This window comes from Danio aesculapii, chromosome 13 (genome assembly GCF_903798145.1).
Source record: "Danio aesculapii chromosome 13, fDanAes4.1, whole genome shotgun sequence".
Taxonomy (NCBI): domain Eukaryota; kingdom Metazoa; phylum Chordata; class Actinopteri; order Cypriniformes; family Danionidae; genus Danio; species Danio aesculapii.
In genome coordinates this window covers 13,023,800-13,047,379 of record NC_079447.1, presented here as the reverse complement: position 1 = coordinate 13,047,379, position 23,580 = coordinate 13,023,800, and the positions used below count along the sequence as shown (strand labels likewise).

General features: G+C 33.3%; 2 protein-coding genes across 2 annotated transcripts in view; one reads left to right on the top strand and one right to left on the bottom strand.

The window, feature by feature from the left end:
• Nucleotides 1-23,580, bottom strand: part of zgc:123010 (uncharacterized protein LOC641500 homolog) — a 39,742-nt gene that overhangs the window by 5,730 nt on the left and 10,432 nt on the right. The window contains 14 exon segments of the mRNA XM_056470869.1: nt 109-211; nt 304-314; nt 316-379; nt 500-533; nt 1,501-1,579; nt 4,115-4,219; nt 4,301-4,442; nt 5,992-6,082; nt 6,828-6,876; nt 7,791-7,910; nt 8,011-8,208; nt 10,551-10,607; nt 10,771-10,851; nt 18,082-18,155. Of these exon segments, the coding sequence (XP_056326844.1) occupies nt 109-211; nt 304-314; nt 316-379; nt 500-533; nt 1,501-1,579; nt 4,115-4,219; nt 4,301-4,442; nt 5,992-6,082; nt 6,828-6,876; nt 7,791-7,910; nt 8,011-8,208; nt 10,551-10,607; nt 10,771-10,851; nt 18,082-18,155 (1,208 nt within the window).
• LOC130239600 (E3 SUMO-protein ligase ZBED1) lies at nt 20,568-23,162 on the top strand. The gene is made up of 2 exons (XM_056470868.1): nt 20,568-21,270; nt 22,001-23,162. Exons 1-2 carry the CDS (start codon nt 20,802-20,804, stop codon nt 23,056-23,058), a joined length of 1,527 nt encoding a protein of 508 aa, XP_056326843.1. The 5' UTR covers nt 20,568-20,801; the 3' UTR covers nt 23,059-23,162.

Sequence of the window (23,580 nt, the reverse complement as noted above, 5' to 3'; positions counted from 1 at the left end):
GGCTACTAATGATGACAACAGAGGGTTTCATGTAGCAGAAATAAAAAGATGGTCAATAATCATAATAATAATAATAATTATTATTATTACTATTAGTGATTGACTTACATTGAGTTTCTCCATTGCACGGGAGGCCATGTTGGCATTCTTAAAGTTAACAAACGCACAGAAACGTTCATGCAGCACCCGAATGCTGTCAATCTCTCCGTAACTGGCAAACATCATTAAAAAAAATTAACACAAAAAATAATGGGAAATTACATCTATAATTACTGTAAAAACTAATGGGGTAAATAAACTCACATTTTAAAGAGGGTCCCGCAGATGTTTCTCTGTCAGTTCTGTGGTCACGTTGCCCACCCAAAGGGAATTGCAAGGACTTGCAAAGAGGACAACAACAATTTTAGAAATATGGACAGAATTACTGGTGAATAACAACAATTTATTATGATAAATATTGATTAAAAGAAATATTACAATCAGCCAAATGACAGCTCACCCAAGTTGAAGGAGAGCACAGTCCTGATTTGATGCTGTAAAATAAAGATTTCTACATTACAACATGACATTAGTCATTACAAATTAACCACAAGTTATAAAATGGGGTTATGTGAAAAAGAGGTTTATGTTGATTTGCAAATCACTGCAATAACGTACAATTTTAATAGACCGTGCACACAAAAATTTATTTGCTGTCAATTTACTCACCTTCAGTCAAATCAAAATGTTCTTTCTTTACTTGACTACATTAAATGCAAATAAACAATACTGCTATTGAATTGCATTTTATGACTTGCTAACGACTGAAGGGGAAAAATAAGCTATATCTTGGACGACTTGAGTGAATAACAGCAAATTTCCATTTTCTGTTTAAGTGATGTGCTAAACAATCTATCTGAGATTTTAGCTGATTCTGAAAAGTCCCTAATTACAGGAATAAGTTGCAGCTTTACATTCAATTGTCATTTTAAAATGGTAATATTTTGTGCTGTCAAATGATTAATCATATCCAAAATAAAAGTTTGTATTCACACACACGTACAGGTATATACTGCATTTAAAAAAAAGTTTATTTAAAGTTTATTAAATCTAAAACAAATTATAAATATAAATTTCATAATATTCCCTTTTCTGCTGAAATGCAACCTATAAAATGACTTATATTGTGACTTTGTAAAGATTATGGTCATAATGCTCTATGTTTTCCCCAAATTTGAGAGGGGTCTGAATGCAGACCTGGTGTAGTGCAATCTGAGCTACATCCAATGCTTTTTAATGGGCTCACCTAACCCTACACTTTACAGTGACGTTACTGTCTCCACTGAGTGCACTGTGTCTGACTTTGCATCACTGAGATATGCAGTGCAGTCTCAGCTTGCATCATCAAGTCTGCATCCAGATACTATTACCAAATTTCCCAAGTCTCTATAATGGAGTGTAGCAATAGCACCCTCAGGTGGTTTATTTCAATCAAGAAAAGAAATCTAAAAAAGCTCTTACCCTTGGCTGCAACAACGGCCTGCACTGTATTATATTTTTCCAGCAACTGAATACTCTGCTCCTCATCATATCCAAGCTCCTAAAGAGGAGGAAGTAGAAGCCTTTATCCATTACAGATCTGAAAACATTATGCATACACTGTAGTTTGTGCATCATTTCAGAACTGCATAATTTTTCCTCTAATATAGTATTTCCAAAGCTGACTCTATTCTAATCCAGAATTGTAGAAAATTGGTTTATTAATCAACCTGTTTATATTTTAAACCTGTCTGACTGACTTTTTCCCCCTGAAACAAACAAAAGCAGATGCTTGGCTGACCTTCTCTTCAGGCTAAAATTATATTAAATATGGATGAGTCATGGTTATAAGTAATCTTTTATTCCAAATGAGTGAAAGGTTGTAAACTGAGGGACGCTTCTGGTTTAGGGAATTTCCAGTTAATCTGACAAAGCATTTGTAATAAGATTGTGCTGATTTTCAAGATTGGACTGATTTAACAGTTTATTTTCTGGCATGCTCTATTCTTATCTGCCAAGAAGATCACAAAATGTGAAATTAATGTGAAACTGGTTTCACAAGAATGTCTGTAACTAACGCTTGTTTCAGTCCACTAGCCTTGTTTTGTTTTTTCTTCTAATTATTAAATTTTTCTTTGTATTTAACATAATTAATAGTAAAAAAGTCTGCTTTTCTTATTCTGTCAAAACACAACCCTTTCAACTCCACCGGGATTTTTTTTAGGCGTGCAATAAAACAATCATCTAATTTTTTTTACTTCTAATCCATATACAAGTATTCCTTGCACACCTTATTGGAAAAAAATACTTTCAATGAATCAATAATTTAAATATTCTGTTAAAAACAACTGATTGGCTCACTTGACGCATTAAAAAAATTCATTCATTAAAAGTGTTGTTCAGTTTTGAAAGGTTATAATCTGGCTTTGCTTGGAATTTCTATGATGAGAAAGGAAAAAAAAGACAATAATGTGTTCAGAATTCAACAAAATATTAACCCGTCTGTTGAACGCAAATCAGACAATAAACAAACACACATTTGCAATTAAAAGTAAATGCAACCAATCAGAAAGATCTTTGCTTTTCTCTTTCGGTCTAAACACAACCCTTTAACTCCACTAGACTTTTTAGGCATGTAATAAAACAAATCTTATTTTTTGTACTTCTACATGGTAAAAATACTTTTCTTACTTAAGTTATATTTTTTGTCTTGTTTCTAGTGCAAATATCTTATAACAAGTAGCATTTTCTAGTCAAGTAAAACAATATCTTGTTTTCAGAAATAATAAGCCAATATTAAGTGAGTTTTTCCTTAGAACAGGCAAAATAACGTGCCAATGGGGTAAGCAAAATAATCTTGTTTTTCCTTTTGACATAAGATTATTTTTCTTACCCCATTGGCAGATTATTTTGATTGTTCTAAAGAAAAACTCGCTTAATATTGGCATATTATTTCTTAAAACAAGACAATATGTTCTGTTTGTCAAGAAAAATCTTCATGATTTAAGAACTTTTCGATAATTGGACTAGAAACAAGACAAAAAAAATTAAGTATGAAAAGCATTTTTTTGCAATGGAATCCCTATAAAAGTATTTCTTGCACACCTTATTGAAAACAAATGTTCAATGAATCAATAATTTAAATGTTCTGTTAAAAACAACTGACTGTTTCACTTGACAAAAAAAAGCAAACAAAAAAAACATTCATTCATAAAAGAAAAACTGAAGTGTTTTGAAAGGTTATACTCTGGCTTTGTTTGGAATTTCTAAGCTGGCAAAACAGGAAAAAAGACAACATTGTGTTCAGAATGTAACAAAATATTAACGCAACCAATGAGAAAGATTACACCACCTCTGCTGTCTAAACAACCCTTCAACTCCACTACAATCTATCCCTATAAAGTATTACTTGCAAACCTTATTGAACAAAAGTCAATTTAATGAATCAATTATTTAAATGTTCTGTTAAAAACAACTGATTGGCACACTTGACACATTGGCTTTGTTTGGAATTTCTAAGATGGCAGAACAGGAAAAAAAGACAACATTGTATTCAGAATGTCAATAAATATTAACTTGTCTGTGCAACACAAATTTGCCATTAAAAGTAAATGAGTTCAGATGGGGAAACCTCCGAGTGCCATCTAGAATATTTCTTATACAATGAGCATTTCTCTCAGCCTCTTATGCTTATGTTCAGTTTTTCATGTTAAAAGCGATAAAAAGAACATATTCCTTGCCATAAAAGAGAAATTACTGAACCAAGACAGGAGCCTGAGAAAAATGCTTATTTTAGAAGAAAATGTCTGATGGCACTTAGAGGTTTTTGCATCTGAACTCTTCAAATGCAGCCAATCAGAAAGATTACACTATTATTTGTGATATTTCTTAACCATATATCTTTAAAAAAAAGACAAAAAAACATTGAAGGATTTTTTCCTTTATCACACAGTAAATACTTGTGGAGTCAAGATATGCTTTTTTTGCAAAGTGAATGACTATGTACTCAATCTTATTGTTTCCATACAGAATTTGTGGCAAAAAATGTGCATTAAATTATTTGCACAGAAAGAGCCAATGACATTTCTATATTTACCGTAAGTTGTTGCACTTTACAGTACAAGAGGTCATTGACGGCTTCTTCACAATCTCCATCCAGTTTGAGCACCTGTTCCATGGCTTTCTCAGATTCACTGTACCTCTATTAGAAAAACACACGTTCAAATTAATTGGAACATTGCAAAACACCCACTCCATATACAGGGATCCCACTTGATCGTACCTTAAGCCCCATTAGTGCACTTCCCCTACGGTAATAACCTTTGGGCCAATCAGGAGCCATCTGGATAGATTTCTCAGCATCAGCAAGAGCCAGAGGATACTGCTCCAGACAACAGTAGCAGTAGGAGCGATTCCCAAAAAACCTGTTATCAGAATAATAACTGAATAAATAAAAACAACAAAGATTGTGCAGTCAAGAGGGTGCTGAAAAATTTCAATAGAGGTTTTGGTCTATATTAACATGATACCATCACGCCAAGAGTGTTAGCTGCACATTCATGATGCAAATCTCCTGTTCCAGCATACCCCAAAAGCACTGTATCATATCGAGATTTGATGACTTTGGAGGATATTTGAGTAGTGAAACCACTGTAGTTTGAGATCGTTTGAACTTTGTAAGAGTTATCTTGTTAATAATCCATCACAATATTACATTTTTTAAACACTCATCAGTCTTTTGGCATCAACAACTATGCCAAATTCAAAGTTAAGTTACTTAAATTGCCTTTCCTCCCTATTCTGATGTTTGGTTTGAACGGTGTTGAGATGCTGCTTTGGGATTGGCTAATAATATATTCGTGTCAATACTAGGGCTGCACAGCATATCATTTCAGCATTGATATCACAATGTGTGCATCTGCAATAGTCACATTGCAGGATGTGCAATGCTAAGTTGATATTATACTACAGCCCTCCAGGAGCCAGAGTTGCAAAGTGTAACAATAATACAGTGCAGACTTACAGTTTGCATGTGTTTTTAAAGTCTGGAATTGTGTGATCATTTCAGGAGTTTAAAGCATTCAGAGACAAGAATTTTGTAAGTTTAATGATGGTTACATGTATGGATTAATATGATGAAGACTACAGTGCTTTTTTTTCTTCTTTTGACTATATAATTTCTGTAGCCAAATACTATTAAGACTCCAAAGAAAATTGCAAAAGCATTGTTTTATTTCACTTGCATCTCTGATCTGTTAAAATTTGTTTATTAAATTTAATTCAAATGGATCAATCCCCTTCAGAATCATCTCGATCAAATTAAATTAATCAATTGTTTCCAAACAGAGCTATCAAACAGATCTGGCAAGTTTGTATTTAAATCGCAATGTATGTTGCAGAATAAATAAAATAAATATGACGATGTCAGCTTTTTTCAATTTTGTGCAGCCCTAGTTAATACGCAATACAACTGTTGTACCAAATAAATGTGCTGCTGCACAACAAAACTACTCTTAAGCCAGATAGGTATAATTGTGGCAATAATCAAAAACATGGGTCAAAAATTTTTATTTTTCTTTTATACAAAAACATTCTAATATTTACTGAAGACCATGTTCCATAAACATATTTTGTAAATTTCCAGCTGTAAATATATTATAATGTAATTTGGTTATAATAACAACATGCATTTCTAAAAGCTAACCTTGTACAAGTTTAAAAAATTGCTAAAAAACAATTTTCTCATTATTTATATTTTCTAGAACCTTCAGATTCCAGATATTCAAACGGTTTTATCTTGATCAAATATGGTCTTAACTTAAAAAAAAAAAAAAAAAAAAACAATGAAAACTTATTAATTCAGATTTCGGATGATGTATAAATCTCAGTTTAAAAAAATAAATAAATCACATATGACTGACTTTATAATCTAGTGTCACTTATGTGGTTTCATTGAAAAGACAGCATCATCACCTGTAGTCTTTGGGGTCACATTTGATGGCCTCTGTAAACAGACTGACAGCTTGCGTGTACTGACCCTCCTGAACAAATCGAATCCCTTTTTCTGGAGCGAAGAAAGAAAGACCAATGGGGAGGAGACAGCTTTGTATGAATAACAATGACAGCACAAACCATGTAAAGATTAAAGCATGTGAATTCTTTTTTTTAAAATAGGCCACTAAATCATACTGGTTTGTAAAAACAAGGGTGAGTTACTCTCTTCCATAGAACACAAAGTTGTTGTTGTTTTGTTTTTTATTCCGGGAATGCATTGTACATATAATGAAGGTAAATATGGACTGGAGTTGCCAATGTCCAAATATAGAGAAAGAAAAGAGTACTATAAAACAAGTCTTCTTAGAAACTAAAATGTACTCACCGTTTACTCTCCCTTAAGTGGAGCCTAAGCTTTGAGTTTTTTTATTTTTATGTTGAACACAAAAGAAGACATTCTGAAGAAAGCTGAAAACATGTAACCATTCACTTACATAAAAGAATAAACAAACACAATGGCAGACAATGGTTACAGGCTTCCTACTTTCTTCAAATGATCTTCTTTTGTGTTGGTTTGAAACAAGTGAAGGTTAAGTAAATATTGACAATTTCAATTTTAGGTGAACTGCCCCTTTAAGCTAAATGATAACTTCTGCGATGACTCTGATTTAAAAAATGTTAAATTTATGCTCCATGGAAGTGAAAGTTTGAAGCAACATAACAGTGAGTAAATAATGGGGTGATCTTGATAAAAAAAATAAAAGTATAAATCTAATAAATGTGTTTTTGAATTAGAAAGACAGGTAATTACTCACCTACTAGTGAAGCACTTCTTTTAGTTTTAGCTTCTGAAAAGCCAATGACCTGTTTAAAAACAAATATACGATATTGATGAATGAATATTGCAGGTTATTTTACATGTCTACGATTAAATGTCTACAAGTGCATTACATAGGAATGCTACAGATTACCAATGAAGCCTTTCCAATTTTAATTCTATTTTTGAAGTGGCATGAATAAACATTCCAAATATGTAAATATGACAGGTTCAAAAGTATGACTAAATAGTTTTAAAATGCAACTATACCAGGAAGGTTGTGACAATTATATAAAACCACCAATCTCCCTTACAATACCATTTTACTTAAACAATATAAAATTATAATAAGCACATCCCCAAACAATTCTAAAATTCAACAAAAGGCGGCAACACAACTGCTTTATATTTTAATTGAGATAAAATAATTTTATAAATAAATAAAAATTGGTTAAAAATAAAAAAATAAAAAAATAAATAAATAAAATTATATATATATATATATATATATATATATATATATATATATATATATATATATATATATATATATATATATATATATATATATATATATATATATATATATATATATATATATATATATATATATATTTATTTATTTATTTATTTATTTATTTATTTATAAAAAAATTTTGAGTGGAAGTTAAATGGTTATTAAAAAAGATCAATTAATTAAATATGTAAAAATGTATTTTAAAGTGGAAGTTGAAGGGTTAATAAATAAATTAATTAATAAATATTTTAATTAATTAATCAAAATGTATTTTCAGTGTAGAAGTTAAAGGGTTAATAAAAAATAAAAACTGGTAAAAAAATATATTTTTAGAGAGGAAGTTAAAGGGTTTATAAATAAATAGATACATAAATGGTTAAATAAATGGTTAAATAAATGGTTAAATAAATAAATAAATAAATAAATAAATAAATAAATACTCACTTCTGCAGGCCTGCTCTCATTTTCCTTGTTCTCTTTCGACTTCACTTTACTTTTAGCTTTGGGTCGAATGTGACTGACAGCATTAGCAACAAAAGCACTATTCACATCCCACCCTGGGTCCTGAAAATGGGGAAAGAGTGTAAATGTTAAAAAAATGCAATTGCTATTAAAAAAAATAATAATAAAAAAACAAACATCTGACAGATTGTCTGTTTCATACCTCCTCACCAGAACGGGCCCCCTGCTGCCGGTTGCTTTTGTTTCCAGAAGCTAACGGAGGTCCAGAAGGACTTTTACTTAGAAGAGCCACAGGCTTCTCTTCCACCTTTGAAACGACCACTTCCTCCAGCTCAGACTCTTCAGACTCATCCAGCTCCGAATCAGGGCCTGCATCATCTTCCTCCTCCTCCTCCTCTTCCTTGAATTGTACAATACATTTGATATAGATATAAAAAAAATACAAATTAAACTAAACTTCAATTCAGGTTTATTTGTATAGCTCTTTTCACAATAAGTATTGCTTCAAAGCAGTTTTACAAAAGGTCCACATTATTTTATTAGTCAAAATCAGAAAAGCTAAGGTTATTAGTTACTAATAACTAGAGCCACACAGAATCTAAACACAAAAATGCGCAAATTTTTAACCCATCATTAAGTGTATTAATTTACTTGTGTAAATGAGTCAATTTATATTTATTCAGGGTTTAAATTAATTTCAGTAATTTGACTAATAAGAATATGAATGTTAAAATTATTTATTTACAATACAGATTGTAAAGCGTTTTTTTCTGTCTTTCAGTAGATATATTATATGAGAGACTTGATTTGTTTACCATATAAATGGATATAATTGGATTTGCATTGTAAACATTTATGTTAAAAATGTACAAAAAAAAAAATAAAATTATTATATATTAAGTTTTTAGTTCTGATACTCCCAAAATTATTCTGCATAAAGCCGCATAAATATCAAATGTCCACAGATTATTATAATATTATTATTAGGTTGTTATTATTATAAATAAATATTCATTCATTCATTCATTTTCTTTTTGGCTTAGTCTCTTTATTATTCCAGGGTCGCCACAGCGGGATGAACCGCCAACTTATCCAAAACATGTTTTACGAAGTGGATGCCCTTCCAGCTGCAACCCATCTTGGAAACATCCATACACACCCATTGACACTCATACACTACGGACAATTTAGCCTTCCCAAATCACCTGTTCTGCATGTCTTTAACTGTGGGGGAAACCGGAGCACCCAGAGACAACCCACGCGAGGGAGAACATGCAAACTCCTCACAGAAATGCCAACTGACCCAGCCGAGGCTCGAACCAGCGACCTTCTTGCTGTGAGGCAACAGCAATACTTCATATATAAATATAGTTAACCTAAAGTTATAGAGTATACACAGTGTAGAGATCTACACGGGACAGAAATTAATCCCTCTCCCGCCAGGTTTACCGCAGCCAACCGCTCCCGCCGCATATTCAGTCTTTGTTCACCCACTGCCCACCCCGCCCTGTTTTTTACCCGACACGACCATTCCTGCTAAATTTAGATCTGGTTTTCAAAATCTCATATTAAAATTGGGCACTACCAAAAGAGAGAAATAACAGATAAGAGTGTAGGTTGTGCAAGGATTGTAGGCTAAATGTCAGTTTTGCCCCTTTGTGATGAGACATGAGTGCTGCATGACGTGCGGTGAGGTTTGTGGCTGGTGAGGCACTGACTCTTTTAGATAAAGGGGGGAAAAATAAGTATTGAACACGTCACCAATTTTTCGCAGAAGACATATTTCTACAGGTGCAATTGACTTGAAATTGTCCTCGGATGTTGGTAACAACCAAAGATATTTATATGTGCAAACAAATAAAATCTAATTAGTTTACAAATGAAGTTATGCCTTAAAAAAATTAAACGACGCAAGGGAAAATTATTGAACATATGAAGGGAGGTGTAGAAAGGCAGTGAAAGCCCAGACAGCAGCTGAAATCTCAGTAGTTCTTCAGCAATCCTCTGCCCTACGTCATTGTAAATGAATATTAGCTGCTTTAGTCCAACATCTACATTATCAGGATGATGAAGATGACACCAGGGTGGCCCTTTCAGCAAGACAATGATCCAAAACACAGCCAAGGAAACTCTCAAATGGTTTCAGAGAAAGAAAATAAAGCTGTAGAATGGGCGACTCAACCACCCGACTTGAATCCAATAGAAAATACAAATTAAAGATCAGATTTGATAGACGAGTTCCGCAGAACCATCAAGATTTTTACAATCTGTTGAAGTCTGTGAAAAAATAAATAAAAAAATCACATCTGAGCAACTCATGTGACTTCATTCTCCTTGTGCCTGCATTCTTAAGCTGCCATCACCAAAAAAATCCATTAACATAAAAGTAAAATACATTTTAATAGTTCAGTACATTCTTCTTTTGTCATTTCATTGTTATTACATATAGCTAAAAGCAAAGAAAAGTTTTTTTTGCATTGTGATTATTCACTTTCTGTACCTGACTACTGTTAAACTCCCCAGAAAACTGTCAAAAAGAGCTATTCTTGTGAAACTGTATTCAAATAGTGTTATTTATTGCAGAAATATAAAAATATCGCAATATCAGATTTTTCCAATATCGTGCAGCCCTACTTAAAGACCCAATAACGCTGAACAACAGCTAGACATGAGGCGCTGATCTTCTGTAGTGCAAAACATCCTGTGTCTAAGCCTGCTCTCATTACACTAGTTTCAGTTTACCTGTTCAGTACTTTCGTCCTTCTTAACCCGCTCTAGTTTCTTCCGCTGCCGTTGACGCTAAAAAAGACGACAAATGAATTTTTGGTTTTGGCAGCAACACAATGCATACACAATTCCAGATCTATTACGTTCACAATAAGTCAAAAAATGCAATGCTTTATAAACTCCAGGGTAAAGTTGATTCATTCTTCTAGCTGGTGTGTTAAAGTTGATCTCTCACCTTCCTCTTGGCTTTGCGCCTTTCTGCTTTCCGTCTGGCCTTCTCCTCTTCACTGAGACCCTCCTCACCAATTAAGACATCCTGTTCAACACACGCAAAACATAGTCCGTTTGCAAAAACAGATGCTTTCCAGAAAATGATTTGCATCTACATTTTGTAGATGCTTTTTGTCCAAAGTTCATGTTGCTATTTAACATGAATACGCAATGCACACCTGTGCTTCTTATACAAAGAAACTGATATTGCTTAGAGGAATAAGAGCTAGAGCAAGGAGGGAGAGAGGGAAATTTATTTCATTGTATTTGTTTTAATAAAGTATTTTCAATATATCGTAACAACATCGACACTTCAAAATGCGGTAAATAATTAGCATTAATGAATAATTCCATTGTAGACTTTTATTTTATTTTATTTTTATTTTTTTGCTGGGGCGGATTTGGGAGTGTTCTTTAAATTTGAAAAGCTTTAAATAAAGTATTTAATAATAATAATAATAATAATAATAATAAATTATTGTTTATACTTTTATAGTTTCAATAATATTCAGATTGTTGTATTGGCAAGTGGATGTCCATCATAGGACATTTTCAAAAATGTAAATTTTTATATGTTAATCAGGTCTACAACAATAAAAACAGTGTGACTATTGCCAGGTCTTTTGATCGTTAACTATACAGTGAGGTTTCATTTGTTAATTTCAGTTAATTCATTCATTCATTCACTCATTTTCCTTTGGTTTAGTCCATTTATTTTTCAGAGGTCACCACAGCGGAATGAACCACCAACAGCATATGTTTTACTCAGCGAATGCCCTTCCAGCCGCAACCCAGTACTGGGAAACACCCATACGTACTTATTCACACTCATACAATACAGCCAATTTAGCTTATTCAATTCACCTATACCACGTCTTTGGGTTTTAGGGGGAAACCGGAGCACCGGGAGGAAACCCACGTGAACACAGGGAGAACATGCAAACTCCAAACACAAACACCAACTAACCCAGCTGGGGCTCCAACGAGCAACCTTCTTGATGCTAATCACTGAGCCACCATGCCACCCATCAATTGATTTAATTAAAGTAAAAAATGATAACTACAAAAAAAGCATTTATTAAATCTAAGGTTGTATTCATTTCTGTTAATGGCTAGTAATACCTCATTAAAACTAAAATGCAGGCTTCCCACACTTTCCTGAACAGCTGATTCAAGGTCTTTAAAGAACCATTTTTAAAGCACCATTCATTTTTATTCAAGCATCTTTGTAATTCATACCCCAACATATGTAGCACCATGAAAGTCCCTACTGTACTTAACACTTTACTTACACTTAATGATACATAAAAAATTATTTACAAAAGTTGATCATTTTAAAAAGTTATGTTCAAAAAAACTTAAAATGTGTAAGATAAAGTGTGTATTAAGTCAGTGTTATAATACAAGATTTAATAGAAAGATTTTTAATTTAAGAATTTCTCAGTTTCTTTTTATTCTGTTTTTGACAATTGAGTTATTGTTTAAATAAAACCATAAGCAAATTTAATTCAAGCACTATCAAGGACCTGTGTTTGTTTTTAAGTACCTTCTAGGCCTTGAATCTACACTACCTGACAAAAGTAGTCATCGATCCCAGTTGTAAGACCAACAAATAATAACTTGACTTCTCATTGAATGAGCGCTCATTCTCATTCTTCAGCCTCCATATCAAAGTTCCTGAAAGCAAAGAAAGTCAAGGTGCTCCAGGATTGGCCAGCCCAGTCACCAGACATGAACAATTTGCAGCATATCTGGGGTAAGATGGAGAAGGCATTGAAGATGAATCCAAAGAATCCTGGTGAACTCTGGGAGTCCTGCAAGAATGCTTTTTTTTGCCATTCCAGATGACTTTATTAATAAGTTATTTGAGTCATTGCAGAGATGTATGGATGCAGTCCTCCAAGCTCATGGGAGTCATACACAATATTAATTTTTTTTCCACTGCACCATGATTTTATATTCTATACTGTACATTATTTCTGTTAAATGACAAGAATTAAGTCTATGCAAAGTCAGACCTTACTGTCCTAAAGAAAAATTATATTTTATTTTCTTAAAATAAGCGTAATCTAGAGGCCTTTGCCTTTCATAATTCGTGTTTTATACCAAATGATAAATTTCAAGTCAGGTTATTATTTGTTTTTCCTAGAATAGGCAACAAGACTTGTCAGCTAGTGCATATGTCTGAAATTTAAGTACTTTTAAGATGCATGGGAACCCTTTGACATATCTTTAACGAAATCCTTTTGCAAATTAATTTGTTTGTAAATATCGAGTATATATATATATATATATATATTCAGAGTAAACAAATGTTTACAAATACAAAAAGCCACACATCAAGGATTTTTTTGTTATTATACCTGTTTAAGTAATCATTTTGCAGTTGTGGTCAATATCGTGATAATACAATCTAGGGCTGGGCGATTTGGCCTAAAATCAAAATCTCAATTAATTGAACATTTTAACTTGATTATGATTAATCAACAATTATTTTTTGTACAGTAAATATGTTCACTTATTACCAGTGAGAGAATTTTGAATGAAGGGTGCATTACTTGATTTTAAATTAATTAAAGGAAACACACACACACACACACACACTATCTACCATCTATGATTATTTATTGAACATGAACATTTAACAACTGAAATTTGTTTGCCGCCCATGCTTGTGACCGCTATCAAACAGACCAATCACAAAGCCTGCGATACGTGACGTCACAACATGTAGTTACACTTTTTGAGAGGTGTGTGTGTGTGTGCGCACCCTCGCGAAGGCTGTGCCGAACTAAACATGTGCACTCAACACAGAATTAAATCAGTCTTATCAGAGTGGGGGGGGGGGGACTCCACATGCGGTAGGAAAAGTATTTGGGGGAAAAAAAATAAATAAACAATAATAAAAAAAAATAAATAAATAAAAAATTTATTATATACACATACACACTGTGTATACACGACCTGGAAAATGAGAATGATTATTGGTTTTGAATTTTGGTTACTTTTCGATTATTTGCCCAGCCCTAATACAATTTATACCATGAAAAAAGCTTCACTGAAAAAAAAAAAATAAATTCTAAAAGCTAGTCTTTTTTTGATACCATCAGAAGCCTGGGTGCTAGTCATGCTGTCTTTTTTAGTGTGCTTTATCATAAAGAAATCATGTTTTTTTATATAATTGTGCATTTAACAGCTTTCCAAAAACCATGACTAAAAAAATCTTTAAAAAAAAAATTTTACTATGAGTTTAATGATAAAGACCACGATTTACAAAATGTTTAAAAATGAGTATTTGCAAATGAAGTTTAATATAAATACATGCAATTATTAGAGACAAAATATGCAAAACTGACCAGTCCAAAATAGTGGTGTGTTTCCAAGTTTGCCCATCAAATGTGTTTAAAAGAGAATCCAGCTTTACTTGAGAAAGATCTCTTAAGGTAAAGTACTAAAACAAGGTTGAAATGATTACAAAACCACTGTGAAGGACTCTGACCTCCATAAATCCAAATGCAGACTGATAATGCACCAAACGTGTGAAAATGAAACAAGCCACAGTTTATCTTTCACTCTGAACGTGTGGTTAACCAACTAAAATGCAAATCACAGCTTAAATTCTTAAAGATGACCGCAGGGATGATGCTTACACGGTCTACTGTTACATGCGGTTAAAGAATGAACACCATGACGAGCTGATAAGGAAGTGTTTGAATAGTTCCAGCATGAATGTGTAACATTCACCGAAATAATAGACTGGGATTCTTGGAACAAAAGAGCTTCAAAGCATCTGCAAAGTACATGCTGGGAGTATCTCTGTTTGGAGCACACTGACCTGACCTTAACCCGACTGATATGTTCAGGCTAGAAGATAAAGTTCACGCATAACAACAACGTCAAAGGCCTAAGTTCCTGCCAGGATACCTAGAACGGCTCCAAAAAACATTTTGAAATTAAACTTAAAATGTATCGGTTCATTTGGATCGCATTCAAATATCAAGTGGTGTCAGGAAAAGCTGCTCTATATACATTTCTCAGAACTGACTTATTTTAAGAATATGCCATATTGGTTGACATCGCCCAACCTTAAATACAATGAAATAAATACTCTCTAAATTTCTTAGAACTGACTCATTTTAAGAACATAAATACATTTAAATAAATACTATTAAATAAATACTCTCTAGATTTCTCAGAATTGACTTGTTTTAAGATTATAGATACAAAACAATTAATACTAGATTTTTCAGAACTGACTTGATTTAAGATTATAAATACATTTAAATACAATTTAATTAAATAAATACTGTATCGATTTCTTAAAACTGACTTATTTTAAGAATATAAATAAATTTAAATACAATTAAATAAATACTATAAAGATTTCTCAGAACTGACTTGTTTTAGATGTTTTGTATAGAACAAAACTTTTTTTTCTATGGCAAAATTAGAATGATCATCATCAATTTAGCCTTGATTTTTACCAAGACACTCACTAAAATGCCATTCAGTGTAAGACAAGATCATATACCAAAACGGTCTTGTCAAACATTGAGAACATAGATGACATATTAAAAAGACTTTAAGGGAGCTTTCACCTGTAGATGAATTGTTTTAAATTTTAGGGATTAAAATTGTTACTAGAGATGTCCCGATCAGGTTTTTTTGCCCTCGAGTCCTATAATCCGATCTGATACTTCTATAATACATTAAAAAAACTAAAATAAAGAAGAGCAAAGAAACAGATTCAGGATGTTCCCTATTTTTTATTTAATTGACCTTAATTTAACATTCAACAACTCTGTAAAGTAGTTTGAACAATCAAGTAATGAGTAATAAGTAATAATTTCTTCACCTCTTGCAATTCCAAGTTTACATATCTCACAGTTTGCTATGGCAATGTTGTCGTCATCAACTTTACCTCCAGACTGCAGACATACTCTGGTTGTTGCTAGATCGGCTATGGTTGCAGCCGTAAGTTAACGAGAATTATTTTTATGACTTATTAAATTTCCTATTTATAGTATTTTATTAACATCTACCCCCACCCCAATCCTAAACCCAACCACAGTAATTTAAAAATATTAATTATTGTTATACAGTGTCACAAAAATGATGCTATATTGATGTGCGTATCCGCAGCTGTATCCTATCTAGACTTTACCACATACTTGCGCTTTCTGCTTCAAGCTTCTTCAGTGTTCTACTTTGCCGGCATTTAACCAACTGCGCCTCTGCAGCAAAGTGATGTTGTGCCGCATGCATTGCTGTTTCTGTGTGAAGTCAAGAAAGAGATCCAACTCTGTGCCAATGCATAACTATAGATGTGTTAAAATATTGAGAATATTTTATATACACATACAGTTGCAATCAGAATTATTAAACCCCCTGAATTATTAGCACCGTTTATTTTTTTCCCCAATTTTTGTTTAACGGAGAGAAGATTTTTCTCAACACATTTCTAAACATAATAGTTTTAATACCTCATTTCTAATAACTGATTTATTTTATCTTTGCCATGATGACAGTAAATAATATTTGACTAGATATGTTTCAAGACACTTCTATACAGCTTAAAGTGGCATTTAAAGGCTTAACTAGGTTTATTAGTTTAACTAGGCAGGTTAGGGTAATTAAGCAAGTAATTGTATTGGTTTGTTCTGTAGACAATCGAAAAAATAAATAGCTTAAAGAGGCTAATAATTTTGACCTTAAAATGTTTTAAAAAAATAAAAGACTGCTTTTATTCAAGCCATAATAACACAAATAAGACTTTCTCCAGAAGAAAAAATATTATCAGACATACTGTGAAAATTTCCTTGCTCTATAAAACATTATTTGGGAAATATTTAAAAAAGAAAAACAAATTCAAAGGGGGGCTAATAATTCTGACTTCAACTGTATATATTTGAGTCCTGATCGGGATGTAATGTCCGATTCCGATCATGTCTGAAACCATGTGATCAGGTCTGATTTCCGATCACGTGATCATATCAGGACATCCCTAATTGTTACAATGTTGCTTTTTGCTCTTGGTGTGGTTCGCTTTCACACGGCAAAGTTTCTAAACAGACCAAAGTAGCTAAAACAAGTCACGTGCAAGTAAACTCTCCTCACATTGGTCTGAGTTCCACTGATTATTTTTCATAGTATCGCTCAGCTGTTATGCATCCTTATTTTAATTTATGACAATGAGCAATAATACATTATGAGGGAAACTCTGCACTTTCATTTTGAATGGTGACACCCACAGACACCGCCACAAAGTATAAATCAAAGCTAAGACTTTCTCATACAGAGCCATTGGCTAGAATTATGCATTATAGGCTTTACATTATAGAGAAATAAGAATGCACCGATGCCGATACTTGGTTCGGATATCAATTCGATACCGCATATTTTTGCTGGATTGAGTATCGGCCAGCTGGTACCGATCCAAATCCGATCTTGCGCATATATTCTGTGTACTTTTAAAGCCAGCAAAAGCCATGAAAGTAGCCTATTATAAGGCACTAGAAAGTTGTCAAGTAGGCCTACTATATCTCAAATGTTCTGAAGCCATTCTATAGTTTAATGTGAAGCACAGATGAATATTCAAGTGCTTAGATGCATGTTCACTTCAGCGCTTTCAGTCGCTGCGCCGGTCAATCATTCTCTCTTCATTCACAATTAAAACTGTTGCGTTCGTTTATGACAACAAGAAAAACTCTCCGAGACTATTGGTTTCTGTTAGTTTTAATAATCAGTGGAGAACTGCATTTAGTTTTGCAATAAATAGCTTCATTTTGACCTGCAACAAGGAGTTCATTGCTGTTTCTAAATCATGTCACACTTAACACTATTGGCTAGAAAACGCATGTAACCATTTATTCAAACACAACTGGCTAACAAGGTCTTTTTTAATCATTCCTTAAAGGGAGAATTTGTGCAAAAATAAAATTCTCAGTTAAATTTTTTTTTTTTTTAAATAAATAAATACATACATATATTGTGTGTTATATATGTTTTGTGTTCTGTTGAACACAAAACAAGATATTCTGAGTAATGCAGCAATTGTATAGGAACTAAAAAAATATTATGGAAGTCAATGGCTACCTTTTATCCATTCTTTGGTTTATCTTCAAATTGCGTTTAACAGAAGAAAGAAACAGGTTTGGACTATGTGGAGGATGAGTAAACGATGGCAGATCATCGTTTATGGGTATTTTTAGTTATGGGTGAACTATCCCTATTAATGTATCTTTGATTAACAGGTAAAACCTCACTGCTCATGTACCTGTGAAAGCGTGTCATCATTCTGCTCATGAATGGCATTCATGTCCATCTCTTCTGTTCTCTCATCACTGGAGCCTATAAAAAAAAAATAAACAAACAAATTCACTTTTAAGAAAGAGAGAAAATTATTAGGAAACATTACACTTTGTGAAAGTTAAACTATTTAGTAGTGCTGGGCAAAAATTAATCACATCAAAAACAAAAGTTTGTTTTGACAATTTAAGTGTGTACACTGATACTGATATATACACATACATACATACACACAGACATGCGTATATTTGAGAAAATGTTTGTTTAGATTTAGATTATGGTGTGTGTATATTTAATAAAAAAAAAAAAAAAATATATATATATATATATATATATATATATATATATATATATATATATATATATATATATATATATATATATATATATATATATATATATATATATATATATATATATATATAAAAAATTTCAATTTTTTTGTCTATTTCTGTGTCTATGTATGTAAGTGTATCAGATATACATTATACATTATACATATATATATATATATATATATATATATATATATATATAAAATAAAGGCTTGTTTTGACAATATGTGTGTGTGTATTTTATATATATAAATAAATAAATAAAATACACACACATGTCAAAACAAGCCTTTATTTTGGATGCAATTAACCTTTGCTCAGCACTATTATTTAGTAATGAAGAAATACGAATCAACAGAAGATCTATTTGTTTTGTATTAGAACATGGATTAAAATCACAACAGTTATTATTTTCTATAGATATAATACAGCTATTCACTAGGCCTGAATCATAAATCGACATAAAAACATAAAAAGCTGTGATTCTCTTGCACATATGAGAAACAACATGAGTAAATCTCCTTCAAAGGCCAGAGGGTGCTCTCTCTCGCGTGAGTTGCATAGAGCAACAAAATATGCTAAAAAGAAACCCAGGAAATACCCATCTAGGGGAAACACCTATAATAAATAAACAAAAAAATTTAACTGCTTTTATTTGAAATCAATGAGATTTATAAACATGACCACAACAACATATGGTTAATCCAAGTCCATATAATATTTTTCCTGATATTAACGTATGTAATGATGCACAGCTATGTACTGTTGTCACAGCTTATTAGAATGCCATTATAAAATATGTTGCATGCTTTATTCTGCGTAAGAAGACATCTTTTCACAGGAGGACTCATTTTAAACACTCAACTGAAGCTATGAAGCGAGTTAAAATGTCATTTTACCGTGCATCCCGAAAGTATTCATAGCGCTTCACTTTTTCCACATTTTTTCCAAATTTATTTATTCCAAAATGGATTAAAATCATTGATTACCTCAAAATTCTACACACAACACTCCATAATGACAATGTGAAAAAATAATATCTTTTTGAAAATGATGCCACAAGCTTGGAACACCTGTCTTTGGGAATTTTTGCCCATTCCTCTTAGCAGTACCTCTTAATCTCTATCAGGTTGGATGGGAAGCAACGGTGTACAGCTATTTTCAGATCTCTCCAGAGATGTTCGATAGGATTTATTACTTATTGGGATATTACTTATTAAAATAGGAATTTTTACTTATTGGGCCTAAATCCTGTACACAGCAGATCTCACAACTTGACCTACAATTAGAGGGATACAAAGTTAGCGTTAACTCTAAATGATCTGGGTGTCATACTAGACAGCAACTTAACTTTTGAAAATCATATATCCAATGTCACAAAAACGGCCTTCTTTCATCTGAGAAATATCGCTAAGCTACTAAGTTAAGATAGTCCATGCTTTTATGACTTCAAGGCTGGATTACTGTATTGCTCTGTTTGCTGGCTGCTTAGCACCCTCTATTAATAAACTACAGCTAGTACAAAATGCAGCCAGAGTTCTTACCAGGTCTAGAAAATTTGATCACATCACCCCAATTTTATCCTCCTTACACTGGCTGCCTGTTAGGTTTCGTATTGAATTTAAAATATTGCTTCTTACCTAATAAAGCTTTAAATAATCTAGCTCCTGTTTATCTAACCAACCTTCTGTCTCGCTACAATCCAACTCGCTCTTTAAGATCTCAAACCTCAGGGCTTCTGGTAGTACCTAGAATAGCAAAGTCGACCCTTCTCATTCATGGCTCCTAAACTCTGGAATAGCCTTCCTAATAACGTCTGAGGCTCAGACTAGGGCTGTGCGATAACACGATATTTGATCGTGGACGATCAAAATTACTGCACGATCCACTTTTTCGAAAGAATCGTTGTATCGCCATATAAAGTGCACAACACGTCATATCCTTTGCAGTTCGATAGACAGAGTCGGTGACAATGGAGGGAAACACGGAGCTGGTTGCTAAAAAAAATTCAACTTCTGTAATATGGAAATGGTTCGGATTTTTGCTAACAGACACAGCGCAAACAACAGTTATTTGCAAATGTTGCAATGATACTATTCGCACGACGGATAGCAACACAACGAACCTTTTTAACCACCTCAAGAGAAAGCACCCGAAAGAATATGCGGAGAGTCAAATTTTAAAAGGACCCCACGCGAGTACATCACCAGGTACAACCAAGCAACCAGAAACGACAAGGCTTAAACAAACAACTCTAACGAAAGAAACATATCACAAAGGAACTCCGTATGAGAGAACGAGCAAGCGCTGGAAAGACGTAACTGATGCCGTGACATTTTACCTGACCAAAGACATGATTCCTATAAAGACTGTGGAAAATGAGGGCTTTAAAAGATTGTTCAAAGTCGTAGATCCACGTTACGAAATACCCAGCCGCAAATATTTTTCCTCCACTGCCATTCCACAGCTTTATTCAGAGTGCCGCAGCAAGATTCAAAATAAAATTCAAAACGTAAAGTTTTTCGCTACAACGGCTGATTTATGGTCTAGCCGTACGTCAGAGCCGTATTTAAGTCTGACGATTCACTTTATTCATGAGTGGAAGTTGTACAGTGCGTGTCTAGAAACAACATATTTTCCACAAGACCACACAGGCGAGGTCATAGCGCAAGGTCTTAGGGATGCGCTTGAATGTTGGGGACTGAAAGAAGCAAACATGACCTGTATGACGACAGATAGTGGGGCCAACATGGTGAAGGCATTGGAGCTCAACAGCTGGACTCGTCTGCAGTGTTTTGGGCACAGACTCCACCTAGCCATCGGTAAGTGCAACTAAAAATAATAATGGTCTCCGATATTCAAGTGATTATATTCAGCTATTATAATAAATCATTGCAAATTACATTAGGAACTTTGAACATAGTAAAATCATGAGATTAGTTTGCTGTAATTGCACTGGTCAGGGGCGCCCCCAAGGGGTGGCCAGGGGTTGTTGTGTGTAAACTCTGGTCACCCCAATATGATTTTGCCTTTGATATTATTAATTTAAATTTAGTTATGTAAATTCACAGTATTACAATAAATCAATAAAATGCAGCCACCAAAATGACTTAATTCATTAATCTTCATTCATTTTAGACATGGCATATACTGCTTTACAATAAAAGTATGTGAAAAATAACTGGCCTGAAAAGTGTTTTAAAACTAGATATTGATTTTTATTAGGTTTGCACATATACTTGCTGAATTATAATTGCTGAATTACTGAAGTAATTAATTGCTAGTTAAAATCACATAATTACATTAACACAAAAATATAACATTACACTGAATTAATTTTTTTCGTGTATGCCACCCCAAGATTTGATGTGACCTCATTTGGCCACCCCTATGAAATTTTTCTGGGGGCGCCACTGGCACTGGTATGAGTAAATGTTTTGTAAATGAAATGTTTATATACATTTAAACATTTTATATATATTTTTACATTGTGTTGTGCATTAGGTTAAATCTAATTGATACATTGTTCTTTTTTTTTTTTTCTTTTTTTAGAAAAAAGTGCCAAAGACCCTCGTGTTGAACGTGCAACATCTGTCTGCAAGAAAGTTGTCAGCACATTCTCCTTCAGCTGGAAGAAAAACAGGGAACTAAGTAATGCTCAAGCTGAGCTAAAGCTACCTCAACAGAAGCTCATCACTGAGTCCCCAACACGATGGGGTTCAAGGCTCAGCATGATTGAGCGAGTGCTTGATCAGGAAAAGGCGATTTCTCAGGTCCTGAAGGCAGACAAGAAGGCAAGGCATTTGGTCCCATCATGGCAAGATGTTGACGTGATGGAGTCTGTGAAAAAGGCACTGAGTCCACTGAGAGACTTTACAGATGCACTCTCAGGTGAGGACTATGTGAGTGTATCTTATGTCAAGCCAGTGCTTCACATGTTGAAAGGCAACATTTTGAGCCTAAATGATGAAGACACTGAACTAACAAAAACAATGAAGACAACCATTCTGAATTACCTCACTGACAAATATCAGGACCCCACCACTGATGACCTGCTGGATATGGCTTCGCTTTTCGATCCCAGATTCAAAACACAATTCATTGCCAAAGATAAGGTAGAGGGAATACAAACCAGAGCTGTGGCTGAGCTGGAGTCTTTGATGACCATTCACATACAGTATCCAAAATCAGATCAGCAGCCTACATCTAGTACCTCAGCCTCCACATCACAAATCCTTGATGAGGATCAGACACCACCCAAGAAAGCAAAGAAAACACTTTCCAGCTTTTTAAAAGCCTTAGGTGTTGCAAGTGCATCTGCAACCACATCAGTTTCCTCATCTGTGAAAGAGGCAATAGAAGGAGAATTGAAGGGATACTTGTCCACGCCAAATGCAGAAAGTGAGGTGGATCCGCTGGAATGGTGGAAAGTCCATGAGGCAAACTTTCCAAGAATTAGCCAGCTTGCTAGAAAGTATCTCTGCATTCCAGCCACAAGTGCTCCCTCAGAAAGGGCTTTCAGTACTGGTGGCAATATCGTCACCTGCCAAAGGGCGTCTCTTAAGCCTGAGAAAGTGAATCAACTGGTCTTCCTTTCTAAGAATTTGTGATTGTGATTTGTCATACTTTGTCATCTTTAGAAATGTATATGTTCCAAAGCTGCTAAGTTTACAAGACTCAGGAATGAGGTCAGGAAATATTTTTGTATCTTTATTTTATTTTTTTGGTTCTGAAACATGTTGCACAAAAATCTATGGTACTTAACAGAGTACAAAAGGTAGTTTACTGTTTGTATGTTAATTTTTCTTTTCTAAGCCAATGTTTATTTTGGGAGTTATGCTAAAGTCTGTGCACTTGCATTGACAGTTATATTTTTATTTAAACTTTATTTAACTTTGTAAAAAAATAAGCCATTTACATTTTTGAAGGTGTTGCTGAGGATCTATGTCTAATAAGCTGATTTGTTAGACTTGTTAAACTAAGATTTGTTAGATTTGTTAAACAAATGTTCATTTTGATGGTACAGTAATTGTAATGCATGTCTTGTTGAATGTTCTTTGCAGAATAGCACTTGCATTAAATCTTCACTTGATTAAAATATTCTTATACATACATGCTAAGAGTATATTTTT